The sequence below is a fragment of the Coturnix japonica genome, chromosome 18 (assembly GCF_054131305.1).
Source record: "Coturnix japonica strain WE chromosome 18, WE-NBRP24, whole genome shotgun sequence".
NCBI lineage: Eukaryota > Metazoa > Chordata > Aves > Galliformes > Phasianidae > Coturnix > Coturnix japonica.
This window is the reverse complement of record NC_140680.1, coordinates 11,321,583-11,341,094: the sequence shown is the minus strand read 5'-3', so window position 1 is coordinate 11,341,094 and position 19,512 is coordinate 11,321,583. Positions and strand designations below refer to the sequence as shown.

Here is a 19,512-nt window from a genome sequence, read left to right as displayed (position 1 = left end):
GATTTCTAGGTCAAGATGCAGCCTATTTCAGGATATAAAGCCAGAGAAAAGCTTGGAAGTCACAGATTTTGTCCTCAATATCAGCCTGAACAGCTGAATGTCTTCCTACGTAATGAGAGAATGGGAGGTGGAGAAAGGAAGGGGAAGGTGGCCTGAGTGGAGGCACTTGGGACTTCTCGCCTGTTGTTTGCATACTCACTCCTTGACTCACCCGCAGAGATGGCACATCACTGTGAATGCTCACATGCATCATCCACACATCACCTTTCATCGCTGATAGAAACTACCTTGGAGCTATCAAGCACACCTTCTATCCTTTCTCTTCCCTCTGCCTCAAACAGTGCAGCCTTTCAGATCTCTTCTCCAAGAAGCCTGAGCCAATCTAGTTTCTCCTCTGGTCCTCATTAGGCTCATTACAGCCTTGCCCAGCTGGCTGCAATTTTCTGCTGATCACCACACTCTCAAGGGATACGCCCTTCAAGGAAGCAACAGTTCCTAATTTTCTTCCCTATGAGATAATCTCCTCCCTTTGCCATAAGCCTCTTTATAACATGCCACCAGACTTGCCCATTGCTCAGGTGTATCAAAGCCTTGTTTCCTCCATGCTCCCAAAAGGACTGCTTCCCTTAAGACTCTTTGCTTCTACAAAGCCACATCCTGACTCTTTAAACAAATCCATTGATGTGCTGTAAGACACAGAACTGGGGAGAGCAGCAGTATTTAACAGCAACACGTTTCCTCTTCTGATGGTTTGGAATGGGGTGACGCACTTTCATGAGGGCTTTAGGCTTTTGTGTGATGGGCGTTGCACTTTGCTCTTTATTGTGGTTTATTTCAAAACTTCTCCTGCCTGACAGATAAGTGCCTAAAAGCCTGAAGACTTTTACCTCTGCCCTGGAAAAAATAATAATAACAATAAATAAATAAAAACCACACCAGACCACGGTGAAGAGAGTTGCTGGCTTTGATTTACTGATGGGTCAAGGCAGAAAGAGATGTTCAGCAGAGAGCAGGGAAGAGCATGTTGGAATTGCAGGCTTTGGAAGTGAAAGATGAGTGAGGGTAAAAGTTGTGCTCCAGCACTCAGCATTCTCCAAGGTGTTGGAGAGACAGAGATCCATGACTTTTCCTGCGGAGAAAGGAGGAGGCCAACATCACTGACATGGAAGGTGGTTTTATAGCCCTGATGGTGCCACTGCTGACTTCACATGGACGAGCCAATGCTCTGTGCTGTTCAGTTACTCCTTCACCTCTCTCTTGATTCCCCAGGTTACAGGTTTTGTCATGTTAAAGAGATCTGGGACAAACCCTGTAATTTTGGATACTCCTTCTACAGTTACTATTCAAATTACTCTCACAGTGATGAGTGCCTATGAGCCTGCAAATGAGGATCTAAATTCAGTGACAAGGGGAGGAGAAGACTCACCTGTGTTAAAAATCTGCAATGCTGGGGGAGGGCACAGCAGGGGGAGTGCTGGGATCAGGATAGGGGTGGGGATGGATTTAGCAAGGGCTCCCTGGCAGCTTCTGCCTTTGTACCCCAGCACAGCAGTGGTTTCATGGCTGTGTGGGGAGCACTGTACTTACAAAACTGCAATGCAGAAGTAGCATTTGTTCCCATAGGTTACACCATCAGAGCCACAATGGGGCACGTATTCTTCAGTGCAGTAGAGATCGGTTCTCTTGAAGTTACTGCAGTCAATCTGTAGGTAATGGAGCAAGAACATATTGAGAAGCCTTTGTCTGCTGTATTTTCCTACATGAGTGCTTTACATTTATTTCACGGCAAAGCATAAATACATTTTTTTAGATGCAGGCCCCCGTTGTTGTAGCAACTCTGCAAATTCTGATGTGCTTGCCCAGCAGAGCACAAAGCGAGAAGTCAGAGGGAAAAATCTACTAAATACCCTCAGCAGCAGTGACACAACCAAACCAGTGCTCCCCAGCTGGCTGTCCGCTGCCTGCTCTACTATGGTTCAGCAGCCAGCAAAGAGGGGCTGCCAAGAAGCACTGTGTCTCAAATGGCACAGTATGAAGTCCACCCACCCAAGTAATGACAGCTGATGCTGCATGAGCCCCACGCTCACCAGGAGAAGTGAGCACCTCAGGCACAGCCACCATCTGAACGATGCTCTCAGCATCAACCCCTGTCAGGAGCTGTGCAGGTGAGGCTGAAGCTGGAGTCAGGAGTTTTGTGCATCATTCTCTGACCCTGGCATACTTATTTTCCTCAAATCCTTTTTTCCAGGACAAATACACCAGCACAGTGCAGTCACTGCTATTACATAGTTCTGACTCATTCAATTTGTGTTGTATAACGTATTATAACAACAGTTCATAGTGCAGACTTTCGAGCTTTACCTCAGGGTATTTTCCATCAGTGGGCAGCACATCTATGTCCTCTCCATTCCTTGGGAAAGAAAGGAAGTTGAGAATGAACCAACGCAGCACAGCACAGCTACTCCAGAAGCCTTAATACGCTCCAAACACCAACACCCAGATCCCAACACCCAGGCTGTGACCCACCACTCACGCCACTGCTGTGCAGAAGGTGCACTTGTTGATGTAGGTGACCCCGTTGGTGGCATAGATCGGGCTGTACTGCTGGATGCAGGCCTTCCCCAGCCTACCAGTTCTTCTCATGTAGCCAGTGCAATCAACCTGAAACAACCACAGAACAACACTTTATTCAGCCCTATGCAACAGCGCGTGGTGTGAGAGGTATCTCCCATCCCCAAACTCATGGTGAGTGGGGCTGTATGCTTCCAGCCCAACACAGTGTGGGCAAGGGAGCACAGACAAGTGAAAATCTGCTTTAGAGGACATGAGCCCAGTAGGATCCTGGAGGGGATGGGTTCACAAAATGGGTTTTGTTGGTGTCATCTTGGGGCTTTCCACCCCCAAATGCCACCAAGCAAGCAAGGCCTGTGCCTAACATGCCCTACACGGCAACAACTGCTGCTGTGAAATGTCTGCTCCACTTGAAAATGGAGCTGATGCTCACCTCTGTGTTCCAGCCATTACTCTGAGTGTACTGAAGTGAAAATTGTAGCATTATGTTAAATTGCACAGCCGGAGTGTTTCTTTACATTATCTTTCTAATCTAAAAATAGAGACACTTCTCCACTTCGTGGCAGCTCCATGTATTGATAAACAAACCTCAGGGTACATGTTCTGATGGAATCCTTTTTATTTTTTTAATGTTACAAAATTATGATTTAGTCAAAATCCAGACTTCCTTGGGGATTTCTTAATTTCAACAAACTTCTAAGTCTATAGGGAACCATTCCAACAACACCAAAGCATTATTGAAATCAAAAGATTCTGGTTTTAAGTCAGCTGTGCTACATGAGATAACGCCTCAAAACTCACCGTTGAAATGGGTTTGCATTGTTCAAAATGAAATTAATACCTATTGGAGCTATATATTTTAAATGCATGATGGATTCTGCCATCTCTCTACACAGTGGCTGAGCTGGGACCATACCTTCACACACCTCCCATCGTGCTTCTTGTCCACCGTTCCACTCAGGCTAAGAGAGAAGGAGATGAAGGGTTAACCTGGTGGTGCCGTGGAGTCACCTCACTCATTAAGCTTCTCCACTCCCAGTCCCACTAATTAATCAGACTCAGGAGTTTTGACAAGGAAGAGGCTCAGCCTGCACTCTGGGAAGACAGAAACAGGAAAAAAATCGAATCCACCCGTGATTAGTCACAATTCAAAAGGCTTTTGTCCACCACCTGAGCCATCACGATGGGTGATCCGTACTCACAGGATTTGTCTGCAGAGTGAGCACTCGTTGGGGTAGGTGATGTTATCTGTGCCACAGACGGGCTGGAATATCCTGGGACAGGCGAGGTTCCCGCTGCCTGACAGCTGGTACTCACTGCAGGAGGCCTGGAAAGAGCACAAGTGGGACAGTTCTGCATGGGAAGGAAGGGTCTGCCCACACCCGTTGCATTTTCCATGCATAGCCATGCTGCAGGTGGTCATTTTATTCTCCATCATCCCTCCATGGTGAAGAAGTGGGAACAAATTACAGTGTTCCTTACAGTATGCATGAGCGCAATTTCATTATTGAGCCTTTTGGCAAGGCAGAGACGCACGGCTGACAAAAATGATGGGTCCTTAGGGAATCAGGTAGGGGAGATATGGAGGCAGTTAGTGAAAAACTGCGCAGATTTTCTGCTGGCACGCTGTGCCATGCCAGCTCCCACTCTGCATTATTAATTGCCAACTCTTATCACCAAGATGGTACGTTATCTTTCTCTGACAAAGATGTTTTCTTATTTGCTGGGGGAAAAATGTCATCTAATTCCTGGGGGCCCTTTTTCTTCTTCCTTTGTTATTTTATTTCCTTTTCTTCTCCCTCAAGACTCCTTTAGGATATGGTATGAGTATGAATTATTCATCTATTCATAGAAACCACAACTAAAAGACGCAGAAGATCCACTACTCACCCATTGCTGACCAGAAACAATATCTGGAAAAGACAGAGATGATAAAATACAAAATGTTTCAATGTCCTTGATTAAAATTCCTCTGGAATTATCAATTTCCCTCCAGAGTCATCACATACTTTATTTTTTTTAATCACTGAGAATTAGTTGTTTCCTAAATATTTTATCCAGTTCAAATAAGCAACTGATACCATATGATTAAAAAAAAAATAGCAATTCTTGGTGAAAATACAAACTTCGACTCACTAAGGATGAAATAGGGTATAAATTTTCTCTCTCAAGCGCTATGAGACTTACTGAGGATAATGAGCTGATGTCAGACAGAGGCATCCTGCTAGAGTTACGTAAATATTTGTGCAAGGATAAAGATCATTAAAAAAAGAGCTCATGTTTTACCAAACCATCACTTCTCCTGCAGGCTGAGCTCTCTTTTAGGATTCTAAAGGCATCCTGAACCACATTTAGTTCAGTAGGAGTAGAGATACAAGCAGAGAGTGTAACAAAAACAACTTACCAGGAAAGGAGCTGAGAAGCACTAATCCAAGGAGGGCAGCAGCTCTCATTGCCTTCATGGCAGAGGTGGCTGTGCAGCCTGTTTCTTGCAGACCTGTTGCTTCTGAGGTCAGCAAAGATGTTTCTCTGCCTTCACACTCCCGACTTTATACATCCATCTCCCTAACCTTGTGAAGTCATCAGGTAAAGTCATTATTTGCACTGTAAAGCAAAAAAAAATGTATTGATTACTGAGCTGAGCCCTAAAGAACAGTTGTTTGTTAGAGAGATGCGCAGCGGAATTAGGCAAAAATGTGAACTACACCCAGCTTGTTAAGAAAGGCACCCTGCTGTACAGTGAGTGATTTATGCTGCCCAAACAACAGCACTGTCTCAATACTGGATGTTGTGAAATTACATATGGAAGTTGGCAAAGCAAAAAAGCTGATTTGTTGAAAGAGTTTGAGCTCATGCACGCCATGTTACACACACTACACCGTGTTTGGGCTCCAGAAGACTTTCATGGCACAGCAGAATTAGATGCCCTCCGCTGTTACATAAGTGAAGTCTGGGGCTTGGCAGGCAGCAGTGCCTTTTCGAGATGCTGAGGGCACAATGAATATCTCCACAGTCTCCTTTGTATTTTACTGCTGCACTTTATTTCCCACTGAGGGAACTGAAACAGTCATCACAACAGAAAAGCATTACCAACACTTCACAAGTTTAAGAGACACGTCTTCGTAGAAAGAGGAATTATTCATCTGTTAGCAATCAATGTGAACCTGATTAAGAAACAATCAGAGAAACAAACCTTAAATCTGAACGTTGTTTCATCTCACTGGCAAGCAAGACATGTTCTGTGCAGATGAAAAGGGCTTGCCTAGTACTTAGGTAACGCATAAAACCATTGCAGACACAACAAACAGAAGGTGAGTCCACACATCCCCTCTTCTATTACACCACAGTAAATTTAGAGCATCACGTTCCCTAAAACATACCTTTCAGCCAAGCGAAGGACGAAGGTTTCACTGAGTGCTTCAACTCTGTCACAGATACGTGGCAAAACAAATATCTCATAAAACTCATTTTTGATTGAAGGCTGAAATGAAAAAGAACTGAGGGATGGAACACATTTGTGTTTTAGAAGGAGCCTGATCCACACACGTGGCTTAAAGGCAGCCTATGTTTTAAATAGGAAATCAGAATCATTTTTCCCCATTATGCTGGGAGGTGTTCAAGTCCTATCATGGGCACATAAATCATAAAAGTGAAGCTGAAAGCGTAAGAAGCTGCAGTCACAAAATAGATCTTGTAGGCTTTGGCCTGTTCATGTCAATGAAATCATTTTCCTGAAAAATAAATGAGTAATGTTCTTTGGAGCTCATTCACAAATATCAAGAGTTGAAGGGTTCCTTTCAAAGCTGTTTCTGTTGTATTCTTAGCATCATGAGCGACGTGACTGTCAGATTTCTTGAACTGATCAGAAGCATATTTGGAAGGCAAGCAGTAATCACTGAAGCATTAATATTGATTTTTCCCCAGGGATGAGAATGCCAGAGCTGAAAGCGATGCTTCCTCAGAACTTGCACCAGCCATCAACAGAGATCAAGGAACGGCTTAGGTTGGAGGGGAACTTAAACCCGAATCCATTCCAACCCCTGACATGGGCTGGCTGCTCCCACCAGCTCAGGCTGCCCAGGGTCCCATCCCACCTGGTTCTGAGCACTGCCAGGGATGGGGCACATACAGCTTCTCTGAGGAGACAGCACTGCTGCTTCAGCAGTGAAGCTACAGGAGCACAACCTTTCCCTTCTTCAACCCTATGGCCCCACACCCAGCCCCAGGTCCCCAATCCTGTGCTGCTTCTCTCTATTCTCCCAGGCTGAGCTCCTATTCTTGTATAGTTTTAGCATACAGTAGAGAACTATGCCATCCGCCCGTGCAGCCAGCACCTGTTCTTGATTAATAAGCTCCTTCTGGGAGACCTCTGAACACCTGAAGAGCCAGCCATCCCTGCACCAAGAGCTCCAGCAGGGAGAGGAAGAGGAACAAGGGCAGAGTCTCGCTACAGGGTCTATAAAACAAGATGAGATAATTGGTTGCTGTTAGGGCAGGGCAGCTGGGCGAAGTGTTACGTGGGATTGCATAAAGAGCTTGATTAATAAGAAACAGAAGGGAATGGGATAGAAATAATTGCTGATCAGCAGATGGGTTGACGCAGGCATTAGGAAGAATGAAAAACAACTGTCTCAATTCATTTGGAGGAGTGAGCTTCAGGAAATGCCATACACATGTTGCAGATAGGAAGAGGAAGATGAACACACCTGCCCATATCCCTGTGTGTTGCTGGAGTTTCATGATGGTGGTTCAGTAAAGTGAGTTGGAGTGCAGGATTATTTCTAGGCTTTCTTTTCTACAGATGTAAGATCCGTTGAAAAGATGAAATAAAACTCTTCAGATATTTCAAGTTCCCAAATACTAATTGTATTCAAGAAGGTTATAGCCCTGTGAGTGGGAAAACACTGGCAGACACACCATGCATTCCCTTGTGCTTAAGTAAATTTCCAATAACCCTGGAAATTCTCCCCAGTTTCCATCTCAGCTTTATGCCATCCCATATCAGTACTTTTTCTCTCAGAATCTTCTCCTCAGCTCTTGAGATTCTCTATCTCAAAGAAATCCATAATCTACCATGACCTAAAAAAGATTTTCATTAATTTTCCCTGCTTTATGAGCAGCTGCAGGGATGAACACGAGACACATTTCCTTTTCCCTGCTTCTGGACCCACTGCAAGATGGAGCAAAACACATTGCTGTTACGGGAGAGATGCACACGGGGGCAGGACTGGATCTCCTATGAGGATGGGAATTCAATTTAGAGCGAGTAAAGCCCCTGCTCCAAGCAGCTCTCTTGTGATATTTCTCCTTGCAGCTCAGCTATCTGATTGCTGCCTGCATATCTCCTGCTGCTTAAGCACAGATGATATCTCAGGGAAGAAGGGTGTCTGGAATTATTTGGCTTATAGCAAAGCTCTGCAGATCCAGCCCAGCGCATCCCAATCCCTCAGCTCCATCACTGCAATAGCTGTGACACAGCCAGACCCCAAAGCAGCATCTTCAGGTGGTTTTAATTTAAAGCATAATTTTATTTTTCCCCACACTGACAAACCATTAGTGCTGATGAAGCCCTGGGGAAAAGCTGCATCAACAGCAAGGTCTAGACTGGCCCGAGGTGTGATCTGGCCAGCAACAAGTAGAGAAGTACATAAAACAGAAGAACTGATATAAAACAGAGCAGAATAAAATATCTGCAAGCAATGCGTTAATCAGTTTGCAGGGTAATTGAATGGCATTTCCTACATTCACTGACACCAGATAATGACACAAAGAGCTGAGGTACCACTAAAGAACAGTGCCATAAAGCACCTCTGCAGGCAGACAGTGTTTCCTGCCTGGAATTTCCTGGAGGGAGAGTTAGATTAGTAATGATGAGAGGATATTGTGTTGTATTGTGTCAGGATTTTATTGAGCAGCAACAACAACATGATAATTGTCAGCGATGCTTGTGACAGAGTCTTGTCCTCCCTGCCATCCTGCCATGGAGCTGGGCCTGGTGCAGGGGTGGTGGGAATGCTGGGGTCCCATGCTGCTCTCCACCACCTCCTCAGCAGTGCAGCTCCATGGCAGGATGGGAGATTTGTCCTATATCTGCTCACATTTTCCCCTCTATGACCTGAGTTTTGCTATGCAGAAGACATGGCCCCAACAAGATGTCCTTTAAAGACTGCTGGGGCCCTGAGTGCAAATGGGTTCATCACTTGTCTCCGACAAGACAGCAAGGTTCCTTGAGGCCTTCCTCATCCTCATCGCCCTCCTCATCTTCACTTTCATCCCAAAGAGGGGTTTGGCACTGAACGGATGCAGAATTGGAAAGAAACTGTCTCCCTTAGGAGAGCTGCTCTCTCTGCTCTCTGCAAAGTGACACATTGTCACTTAAGATCATTAACTATTTGACTGTGCGCCCGCTGCCCGTACAGCACACCGCACCGCCAGCACTTTGGTGTTAATGAATAATAAATTAACACTATGACTCTGAGCCCTTCCTTTCATCAACCAAGATTTCCAGAGGCCCAAGAATCTCAAAGGATTCTCTACAAGCGACAGCTGACGTAATTAACTACAAGCAGCAGCTAAGTGGTGGGTGAGGTGATAAACGGCTGTGGCAGCTCCTGCCTGCGGTCCTCTGAGCATCACGTAGTGTACCGTATCCCACCCCCAGTGAGCGCCGTGAGCTCAGATGCAGGCAGGCATATCTGAGAATCATAGAATCATCACATGGTTTGGATTGGAAAGGGCCTTAAAGCCCATCTACCCCAACCATTGCCATGGGCTGTCTGCTCCCCACCAGATCAGGCTGCACAGAGCACCATCCAACCTGGCCTCATGTCTAGGGATGGGGCACCCACAGCTCTGGGCAGCAGTGCCAATGTCATACCAACGTCTGAGTAAAGAATTTCTCCCCAACATCTCACCTAATTCTTCCCTCTTTTAGTTTAAAGCCACTACCCCTTGTTCTATCTCTATCAGACCATCTATCTATCACACAGTGTTTTAACAGGATGCCCTGAACACTGCACTGAGTCCCATCCCCAGCAGTGGTTTTCTTTTGGAAATCTGGAAGCAAGCAGAATCTCATGGCCTTTTGGAAGGGCTGATTTCTTCATTAGGAGTTTGGGACAAGGCTTTGAGCAGCATCCGCTCTAGGGGACACAGCCAGGGATGGTCCTCCTGTCTGATCTGGAGCATAGTGGACTGTGATGTGAGCACTCTTCAGAGCACAGCAAGGTGAGAACACAATGAGAAAGAACTCAGGGCCTCAAAGACAGAACCTCTGTGCTTCTGCTGTGCATCCCTCCCTCTGCTTAAGGATACATCACAGAGGAACATAACCAAAACAGAACATTCGGAAAGCTATTCCAACTATTTCCTCTTATTACTAACATTCAAAGGCATGATAAAGACTTAATTTAAAAGAAGAACAAATAGGCTGTGGGAAATAGACTGTATTTGCTGGAAGCGAGCTCTTCAGCAAATTACCTAACGCGAAGATGAAGATCTCTGCTAAATGTTACTTCTTTATACCTGAAGGAAAGGAATCCCTGGTAAACCCTCCCAGCTGAAAAAGAATTTTGCCCTTGCTAGTAAGAGAAGAGGAGAACACCAAACAAAGCAACCTTACATCTCCAACCAGACCCCGAGGTTGATTAGACAGTTTAAGTTCACCACTTAGTTAGCAAAGAGATTTATTTTCATACGCCCAGAAATGCCTTGTAAGAACAAACATTTGCTGGCATATGTTATGCCATCAGACCCGCAGTGTGGGATGTGCTCCTGAGAGCAGAAATTGCGGGGTACGGCGCAGGCACTGCAGTCGCCCTGTAGATTGATGCAGCCTTGTGCTCACAAAAATACCCTCAGCAGCAGATCTGTCAGCAGTGCAGTGCCAGGAGACCCCCCCCAGCCCTGGGCTTCCCCCAGCACCGACCATCAGCAGATGTCAAAGAGGAGCTTAAAGACGGGGCTGGAATAGTGCAGTACATTCCTGCAGTGCCCTTCCAGCCTCCAGTGATGTAAATCCCATGTAAACATCTTCAGTGCTGCTGCAGTAACCGTGACAATAACTTGGACACCAACTGAATGCTGCACTATTTATTTACTTATTTATTTATTTTCCCCGAAACGATCAGATGAAAATGGCCATTTCACTGGGTAATATCCGTAGCAAATATTGCTCAGGCTGTGGGATGACTCAGGGCTTTCAAAAGCTTGATCACAATGCGATTAGTAATGATTTATATGGAAACTGCTTTGAGGAAAGAACTGCTTTGGGGAGAAAAAAAAATGGAAAGATCTGTCCCTTACCTTCAGTGCAGCGGGATCTGGAAAGAAAGAAGGGAATAGGAAGTGTGACACAAATGCAATTCATCTCCTCCGTTAGTGTTAAAATCCGTGAGTGCGTGTCCTGAATAAACAACTTTCAATTCAAGTGTATGACTCTCAGACAAAAGGAATTTCAGGCAAAACGTTGTGCCACGCTGAGTGTTTACAACATCGATTCCGTACTACATTTTTTCTCAGGAGGTTTACAGCCCAGGTGGAGAAGGATGTGCGAAATGAAAGAGAGGAACAGAAAGCAATTTTCTGTGATTCACAGGATGAGCAAGGACAGGTACTCAGAGATAAGCAAGTTGCTGGGGCAGCAGGGCCGCAGAGCTGGCACGGACCAGCGGCAGCTCCTGCATGCAGCTCCACAACAGCAAATAACGGGAGGGCTCAGCGAGGTGTAACTCCCCTAAGGCTGCCACAGCCTCTCAGCCTCTCCAATTGCATCTCAGTTCAGGATGACTGCAAGAAGCGTTCGTTTCCATTCAGTAAAATAATTTGTGTTTCTGCAGTGTTTCGGAGGTTCAATAGTGGATGTCGGAGTCGCCGGGTGGTACCACGTAGATGTCACTGCTTTCATTATGCATAAACTAGCACTGAGCGCGGAGCTGTTCCCACAGTTGTTCTTACCCACTCAGTTCTGTTGCTAAAATATTACCCCATAAGTGATAGTCTTTGATGTCAAGTCTTTTCAACACCATCTCTCTAGGAGTAAATAAGTCCTTGTAGAACACAGCTCTTTCCAGTCTGAGGATGTTTGTTGTGTTTTTACAGCCGGCACTCGATGAAGCACGGAGCAGGAGCACAGCCACTCACCTGGGCAGCAGCAAAGGGCAGAAGTGCATCGTGTTCATGGAATGTGGCCCTTCTGCCCTTGGATGGCAACCTGTGCTGATGGCTGTGTGCATTCACATTTGGTGTATCCACCCTTAATTGAAATAACAAGAGTTCCAGGGTTGTAAATCTTAATGGCACTTACAGAGGTGATCCACAAAGAATGCTTCTTCATCAACAGCAATCGCAGGTTTAAATGTGTGAAGTATGCCCTTGGCTTCATTATTTCCAGTGAAGTGTGTGACAGGTGCCTGCTGAAGGACCATGGAAAATTACTGTGGGCAAAAGGGCAACTGTACAGACCTGAAGAGAGAATGCTGCTGGATTTCCTCCATGTTATCAGTGCTTATCTGCATGCGGTGCTTTCTGAGTGTTGCTGGCAAAATGCTGTCATATTGAAATGAATGGCTTCCAGAGTGGAAAGTCTTAATTGTCATGCTTCATCCCAATGAATCACAGAACCATTGAAGCGTTTGAGTTGGAAGGGATCTTTAAAGGCCATCTGGTCCAACTCCCTGCACTGAACAGAGACACCCACTGCTCCATCAGTGCTCAGAGCCTCTCTAGACCTTGGCTGTCTCCATGGATGGGGCACCATCACCTCTCTGGGCAACACGAGTCAGGGCCTCACCACTCTCCTTGTAAAAATGTCTTACATCCAGTCTAAATCTCTTCCTGTTTGGAATCATTTCCCCTTGTCCTATTAATAATGCCTCATGAAATCATAGTAAATCCAGGAAAACTCTGAACTGGGAGAGAGAGCAGGAGGGGGACCAGAGGCTGAAGGGAGTCCTGGAACTGGACAAGCAATGGAAGAAGTTTTATGGGCATTTGCAAAGCACTAAGAATTGCTATTTTCCCTAAAAGCCATTAGTGTTGTGGGGTAGATTTGCAGCAGCAGACTGATAGCCTGATGATGACAGAATGATATGAGGCCCACAGCCTGGGTCCCAGAAAAGTTCAATCCAAACTGGAAATCACTGCTTCATCCATCTGCCCATCTCAGCATAAATCCTTTGTTTTACCACCAAAACATCCTTCTTTTGAATGATCTCATTCCATCAAGGAAAAGGGATCTTAAGGGAGGCATTATTTTTTATAACTTTTATTAAAGTTTCTCTCATGTGGATCAAGAAAACATCAGTTCAATACACCAACAAAGGACAAAAGCAAAATAAATTTCACGGACAATGCGCCAATGACAGAGGTCACACTCTCAAAAGCACAGGGATGCTTTGTCCTTGGATTGCAAAACACTGCTTGGATACTTGGGCTGGCAAGGACTACTATGAGAAAAGTCCAGTAGGCAAGGGCAGAACCAGACCTAGGAGGGTATTCATCTTAAAACACTCGGTGGTCTCTAAAGGACAACTCCACGATGAGAAAAAACTTGCAACATCATTTGGAAGACCCAGACATGTAGGCAGGGCACACTTACATGCCTGAAAAACATGCACCTCAGTAGCAGCTGTGCCTGTGGCTATGGACCATGTACGGGAGGCCATGGGATCAGCACTGGGTTTGGCCACCACCGCACCCTGAGCTGCTTTCACTCCTAATGCTGCACAGGGAAACTGCACTGCATGTACCATAGGGGAATTCAGCCAGCATCAGCAGTTTGTAGCAGTATTTCAGCTGTCTAAAAGGCCCTGAACACTAATGGAGGCTGACTATCATTTATGCGCAAAGTCACACAGCCGAGGTTTATGCATCTGTATTTAATTTTCTGCCTTTTATGACAGGGATGGGAGCAAGATGTTGTTCTTGTTATACCCCAGAGCCACGAGCATGGAACATATTGAGTCTGGTATCACCGTCCAACAAATCAGAAGAAAACACTGCATGAGACAGAGCATTAAACAAGACAAAGAAGTGTTGCTGATTTAGTTTATTGAGAAAGAAAATCAGGAGTGAGCTGAGCTCCCCAGAGTGCAAGATGAACCGAGGTGAGACCTCTCGCTGGGATTTGCCAGTGGGGATCCTGTGGTGAATTCTCTCAGCACTGATATTCAGCATTTTCCAAAATGGTTTAAAGTGAGAGTCCCATTGCTTTCCCTGAAAGGGAGGAGAGGAAGAAGTGGGTTAGACGCAGAGCTACAGAGCCCTGCCTGCTGTGCTCCGTACTACAGAAGGCAGGAGATGGGATCCTGCCCAGAGCCCAAGAACTGGCAGATTCAGCACCTCCTCAGCTACCTGATCATTAAGAGATGAGTGAAATCATCTAACCCCTTCTGAAAAATATTTTTGGGGGAACTATAATGAAACACCAAATCTGATTTTCTTCGCAGCAAGCAAAGAAAACTTCCCTTAAGGTTAATGGTGTTCAAAACATCCATCCTAACAAACCAGACGTGCTCTGGTGAAAAATAAAAGGAATGGCTGGTGTGATGCCTGATGTTCTTTTCTGCCCCCAAATCCTGGTCAGCAATCAGCAACGAAAGCAGGAACTGTGCAAGCTGGTGCCTGTAGGAGGCAGCCGACAACGTGAATGCAACCAGAGCTGTACGTACACGACTGCATTGCAGAAGTTGCACTTGTTGCCATATGTTTTGTTGTCGGAGCCACAGACAGGTCTGTAATCCTTCGGGCAGGCAGGCTTAGGGTACTCACTGCAGTCAACCTGCAAAAACAGAATTGTAATGTGGAGGATATGAAGGAGTCGATAGCTGAAGAGCTTCAACCCCCCTCAGCTACAGCTGCAGTGCCGATGATAATGATCTAACTAAAAATAATTAACTTCCTCGCACGATCTGATATAAACTGGATGTCCTTACTCCTATGCTAGATTTAATAAAATAAAAATAGAGCATAATTTCCTGTGTAAGAGATGCATATCACAATCTGACTGCTGCATTTCTGAGCTGCAGCAGCAGCTCGCTCCGTGAATGTGCTGTGCTTACAATCATGTTGCACCGTGTTCGTGACCTGTTCAGGAAATTAAATGGAAAAAACATTGGTGTCTGGAGAAGAGGCAGCAATGATACTTTCATAGTGATCCAGCATCTCTCCCACAGGCTTAAAGCAAAACTCAGCTTTCTCTGGGTACTTGGAGAATAGGATTTTTTTGTTTGAGAGATGAGTACTATGTTTGCTGACAGATGTTGTAGTGGGGGGAAAAAGAAAGAGACCAAAAACCAACCAAACAAACAAACAAAAACCAACTACCACGTATACAGGACTAGAAAGAGGCTGAAGAATTCCATGGGAGAGAAATCCACTGAGGCTTACCAGCTACACAGAAATTACAGCTGGCTGAAGTCCATAGCTGTAGGTTGGAACCGTGTTTGGGAAGATCAGTACGTACTCACCCCTCTCTTACTCCCTCCCACTTCCCTCCAATTCTTATGAATGCTTAAAAAGTAGACTCTGCATCGAACCCTCACGGGTTTGATGGCCCATTGGTCTGAGCCCCTGATTCTATTCTCAGTTCTTATTCTCAGTTGTGCCCTCATGGGTTATTTCTGCTTATGGTCTTTTACTGATCCCTTCCTGCACAGTCATCCTCTTCCCTTCCTGACATTACTGTGGCTAATGTGTATTATGTGTGTAGAAAGTGATATCTCTGTGCTGAGGCACAAATGATGCTCCTGAGGCTACTACAGATGCCGGCCATTTTTCCTTCGACATCAGTGGGACCAGGACCTGCTTCTTCACTGTGAAACTCACACTCACTGCAGCAAGTTCCTTCCTACATTCACCATCATGCTTCTTGCCAACACTGGTCCCCTGCACTCTGAAAGGAAAAAAATCCATGTTAGAGAGCTGTGCCTCCACCCTGCTGTGCTGAACTCCACACCCCTGCAGTGCTGATGAGCTGCAGATGCCCAGCCTAGTTTGTGCTCACACTGCTCAAGATACCAGCCCTGCAAGCACCCCCAACCCCCTGGCTTTCATAGAGTAATAAAATGACTTGGGTTGGAAGTGACCTCAGAAGTCATCTCATTCCAAAACCCCTTCCATACTTCATGGGACTCGGAGTCCTTGCCCCACCCATACATAGGATGGTACCTGATGGTCATGAAGACAGAGATACTATTGACACTCTGGTTCAACATATCAGGTGTTATGGGAGGTGGTGTTACCAGGTGTTATGCGTCGGAGTGCTGCAGTATTGTGTGATGCAAAGGACTAAAGGTGACAGGATGCCGTGGTCTAGGAGCTAGGCTGTTTTACAATATGGGTGCAGCAGAGGTTTGCTGCTGTCCTCTGCAAGGCACTGTGTGCCACACAGACCCTTTTAACTTAGTTAACACAGGACAGAGTGCTTCTCTTAAGTCCCCACCCAGCTCTCTACTTCTCTCTCAAGATCAAAGCGACGGTTCTCTTTCTAATCACAAAGGTAAACAGCATCTGGTTATCAGGAAGAGGAGGGACAGAGTCCAAGAGCCGTACAGAAAAAACCTCAATGGAAATCCCAGTGTTCAAAGAGTGGCTGCCAGGAGCACAAGACCCATTCCTGCCAAGGGAGCTCTGTGCAGTACTTACACGTTGTGGGCACACAGCATACACTCATTGTCATAGGTGACTCCATCAGTACCACAGACGAAGCTGAAGTCCTTTGTGCAGAGGATCGTCACTTTTCCATCTTCACTTGTTGTGTTGGGATACCTGCTGCAGTCCATCTGTGGAAGGAGCACACAGCAAAGCACTGGTGAGGGCTTACAGTTACCATGTAGACCAAGGGAGGGCATGAGTTGGGCCTCCTAGGATGCCATCTCAGCAGGGAAAAAAATGCTTTTTTTGTTTTCTCATGATGAAACTTTACCTGAAGATGATCAATACAAGATTCTGACATCTCACATGCCCTCTTACTCAGCATTTACATTATTTATTGGACAAGTCAATAAGCAGTTTTGACTGCACAAAGGATAAACTTGGTTTCACTTACAGGAACAGTTTCCCCGCATTCTCCATCTTGCTCTTTGCTGATATTGGTTCCATATTCTCTAAAGGGGGAAAACAGATATTAGGAAGATCAGCAAAGCCTTCTTCTTATGTGGTAATACGTACCTAATGCAGTGAGGCTGAGTCTTGCTATATCATCTTGCTATATCATCTTGCTATATCATCTTGCTATATCTATATATATACAGGCATATATATATATTTGTATTGGAGAGGGTAGTGCCATGCTCCCTGGCCAGTCAGCACTGAGTGGCTGGCAGGGATTTAAAGACTCTGAAATCTTTATGACTGTTTTGGACCATTCAAACTGGAGCATCTCTCCATCCTTTTGCTCCTTTTTGCTGGGATGAAATATACCCTAGGGGCTGTCATCTGCCTCATCCCCGAGATAGAGGAGAAAAACCTGAATAAATTACATCAACAAAAAAGACACAGTAACCAAAGTGATGTCTAGGCAACCGAGTGTCACGCAGTGATACTCAAGCTTGCTCTGAAAGAGTTGACATAAGTGGCATGTGACAGAGCAGTGTTTGTTGGAAAGGGGTGCTGTCAGGAGCCCTAAGCACAGCTGCTTCTTGCAGGATGAGCTCTCTGCAGTACACACTTGTTGTAGAAACACAGCATGCACTCGTGGTTGTAAGTGACTCCATCGGTACCACAGATGAGGCGGAGTTCATCGGGGCAGACCACTTCATCTTTGCCTTCCTCGTTTGTGGTGTTGGGAAACCTACTGCAGTCCACCTGACAAAGAAACACACAGCAACAGGACAAAGGGACATTTTGTAGTTACATCTCTCATTTTCAACAGGGCAGTGACCAGATCCAGCCTCCTCTCCATAAAGTGGGAAGGGACTGAGCAACGGGGTTACAGCCATGCAACTCCCTGTATGATAAACCAGCAGGGATCTATCATGTCCCCCAGGCACCATTTTGCTGGCCCCTCCGGTGTTCTTCCATTGTAACTCATTCATTCTCAACATACAAACATGTTTTTTCAAAAGAATAAGTCTAACAACCTGGTGTTTGGAATCTGCATTCACAGTACTTTCTTCTTTCAGTAGGCTGCTTTGGGGTAGTTTTTATTGCTATAGTATATAGCCATCAGTCTAGAGCTGATCATATCGATGGGGCTTTGAGCAATATGGTCTAGGGGGAGGTGTCCCTGCTTATAGCAGCGGGGCTGGAACTGGATGATCTTAAAGGTTCCTTCCAACCCAAACCACTGTACTGTTTTGTAGACCATATGATCAACTTAAAGCTTAGACCAGTTCAGACTTGGCCAGAAATTAATTCATCCAACAGTTTTATATCACTGCTACATTACTTACATGCGGCATAGATGTAGAGCTCAGAACTGCATAATTTAACATTTTACACTGTGGGATCTAATTACAGTGATACTAATTAAGACAGAGGGGGAAAAAAAAAAGGAGAGAGAGAGAGAAAAGAGAAAAGGAGGACAGGGAGAACTCTCTTACTCACCTCAACCCCAAAGGCAGCATCTGGGGGGAAAAAAAGGACAAATATGTGAAACAAAGGCAGTCTGATCAATGAGACCACAGCGAGCTGAAACGCACACATGAAATTCCAGCACAAAGAACCAAATGGAGTGATTTCCACTGATTCGATTCTTGAACTAAGTAAGCAATGTATGATTTTCTTTTTTAATGATGATAAGCATAATTTAGTTTCTTATTGCTGACTGATGAAACGCCTTCTTGAATAGCCCCGTATTTAAAGAGAAAAAAAGCTAAGAGATAGATTTATTAATTGAAAAAATGAATAACTTTTCCTTCCTTATCTATTTACACATCCGTTTTGTCCCTAGAAAACATCTATCACATATCTGAAAAGAAACCTGAGTCAATACAGATAAATGCAAATGCAAATAGTCACATACAGGATAAGCAAACATACACAGCATCTGTTGTCAGGGATATACATTTTAAAGAAGCTGAGTGTAAGAAATAAACCACACTTGTCTCTGACTTTGTAATTTCATGAGATGTAAATACAGAAGGAGAACATCAGATCCTGGCTTGTTTGCATCTCTTGTTTCTCCATTAGCAGCTAAAGCATTGCAGGAAAGCTGCCAGGTTCCTGCACAGAGCTTGTTTGTGCCATGATAATATTTTCCTGACTAGTTCCTAGAGGTCTGACCACCTCGTTTCAAGCATTTACCCATTTTCTATAACTGTGCAACAAACGCAAGCAGTTTAACAGTGCTGAGAGCATCAGAAGTGTGTTGGGAACACAGAACCCAACAGACACCCAGCACAGCAGTAATATGTTTAATACCAACGTACCGAGGCAGCCTCCACAGGTGCTTTGTCTCTAATGGTCACTACCATGTTCTGCTAAGGAGAACCAGGACTGGCAGGCACAAAGCCTCTGCAGCAATCTGGGAGTTACTCACCTGGGAGGAAGCCACAAAGCGCAAAAGAGAACAGCAGAAAGACGCCTGCCATGGCCATGGTGAGATGCTGCCCGGGTCTGCAGGCGGCTGCTGGTGCTCTGCTCCTGAGATGGTCCCACCAAAGCTGCCTGCAAATATATACAAACGCGGCGTCTGAACTGTTGGACTGGAACACAGAGCAGCCAGCTGAATCTGTCAGCGGCACAATGAGGCTGGTAATATTTATTGAGGTCCTGACCCCCAGGTAATGGTCTGCGTCTCCCAGGCAATTGATTTTGGCTGGACACTTGGTTAATAGCTTGAGACAAGTGTCACATGCTCCTAGGGGTCAAACCAAACAAACAGCCTTTTGGACAAAAGAAACCTCTTAAGGACTCTGGTAGAACCCTAAATAGCACAGAATGCTGAGGGGGATAAGGGACAGGTCCTTCACCTATTTCTGCATCCACATCTCCCAGCAG

The 19,512-nt window shown here is 45.4% G+C and overlaps 2 protein-coding genes across 4 annotated transcripts; both read right to left on the bottom strand.

Annotated features, from left to right (window-relative positions):
- Positions 1 to 950: 950 nt before the first annotated feature.
- On the bottom strand, positions 951 to 11,271 carry LOC107320501 (ovomucoid-like). Of its 3 annotated transcripts, none has more exons than XM_015876422.3 (9): positions 10,876 to 11,271; positions 4,976 to 5,175; positions 4,462 to 4,484; positions 3,774 to 3,898; positions 3,488 to 3,533; positions 2,534 to 2,661; positions 2,362 to 2,410; positions 1,588 to 1,703; positions 951 to 1,129 (listed from the first exon to the last, which is right to left on the bottom strand). In XM_015876422.3, exons 2-9 carry the CDS (start codon positions 5,031 to 5,033, stop codon positions 1,084 to 1,086), a joined length of 591 nt encoding a protein of 196 aa, XP_015731908.2. In that variant the 5' UTR covers positions 5,034 to 5,175; positions 10,876 to 11,271; the 3' UTR covers positions 951 to 1,083. The 3 variants fall into 3 exon arrangements, 2 of the variants coding, with proteins under 2 accessions (XP_015731908.2, XP_015731907.2); XM_015876421.3 differs by lacking the exon at positions 10,876 to 11,271 and adding an exon at positions 5,952 to 6,223; XR_014935668.1 differs by lacking the exons at positions 951 to 1,129; positions 10,876 to 11,271 and adding an exon at positions 5,952 to 6,223 and having other exon boundaries at positions 1,681 to 1,703; positions 2,527 to 2,661.
- Positions 11,272 to 13,603: 2,332 nt separating this feature from the next.
- Positions 13,604 to 19,230, bottom strand: LOC107320484 (ovomucoid). Its single transcript, XM_015876401.2, has 8 exons — positions 19,052 to 19,230; positions 18,118 to 18,137; positions 17,240 to 17,376; positions 16,619 to 16,676; positions 16,216 to 16,352; positions 15,397 to 15,463; positions 14,241 to 14,350; positions 13,604 to 13,785 (listed from the first exon to the last, which is right to left on the bottom strand). The coding sequence occupies exons 1-8, from the start codon at positions 19,107 to 19,109 to the stop codon at positions 13,740 to 13,742; spliced, it is 633 nt and encodes a 210-aa protein (XP_015731887.2). The 5' UTR covers positions 19,110 to 19,230; the 3' UTR covers positions 13,604 to 13,739.
- Between the last annotated feature and the right edge of the window lie 282 nt (positions 19,231 to 19,512).

Coding starts and splice junctions, on each gene's coding strand:
- LOC107320501 (XM_015876422.3), bottom strand. CDS start 5,033: ATGAAGGCAATGAGAGCTGCTGCCCTCCTTGGATTAGTGCTTCTCAGC. Junction 3,534..3,773: donor TCACTCTGCAGACAAATCCT/GTGAGTACGGAT, acceptor CTTCTCTCTTAG/CCTGAGTGGAACGGTGGACA. Junction 2,411..2,533: donor ACCTTCTGCACAGCAGTGGC/GTGAGTGGTGGG, acceptor TTCTTTCCCAAG/GAATGGAGAGGACATAGATG.
- LOC107320484 (XM_015876401.2), bottom strand. CDS start 19,109: ATGGCCATGGCAGGCGTCTTTCTGCTGTTCTCTTTTGCGCTTTGTGGC. Junction 17,377..18,117: donor ATGCTGCCTTTGGGGTTGAG/GTGAGTAAGAGA, acceptor TTTCTTTGTCAG/GTGGACTGCAGTAGGTTTCC. Junction 13,786..14,240: donor AACTTCTGCAATGCAGTCGT/GTACGTACAGCT, acceptor CCTCCCTTTCAG/GGAAAGCAATGGGACTCTCA.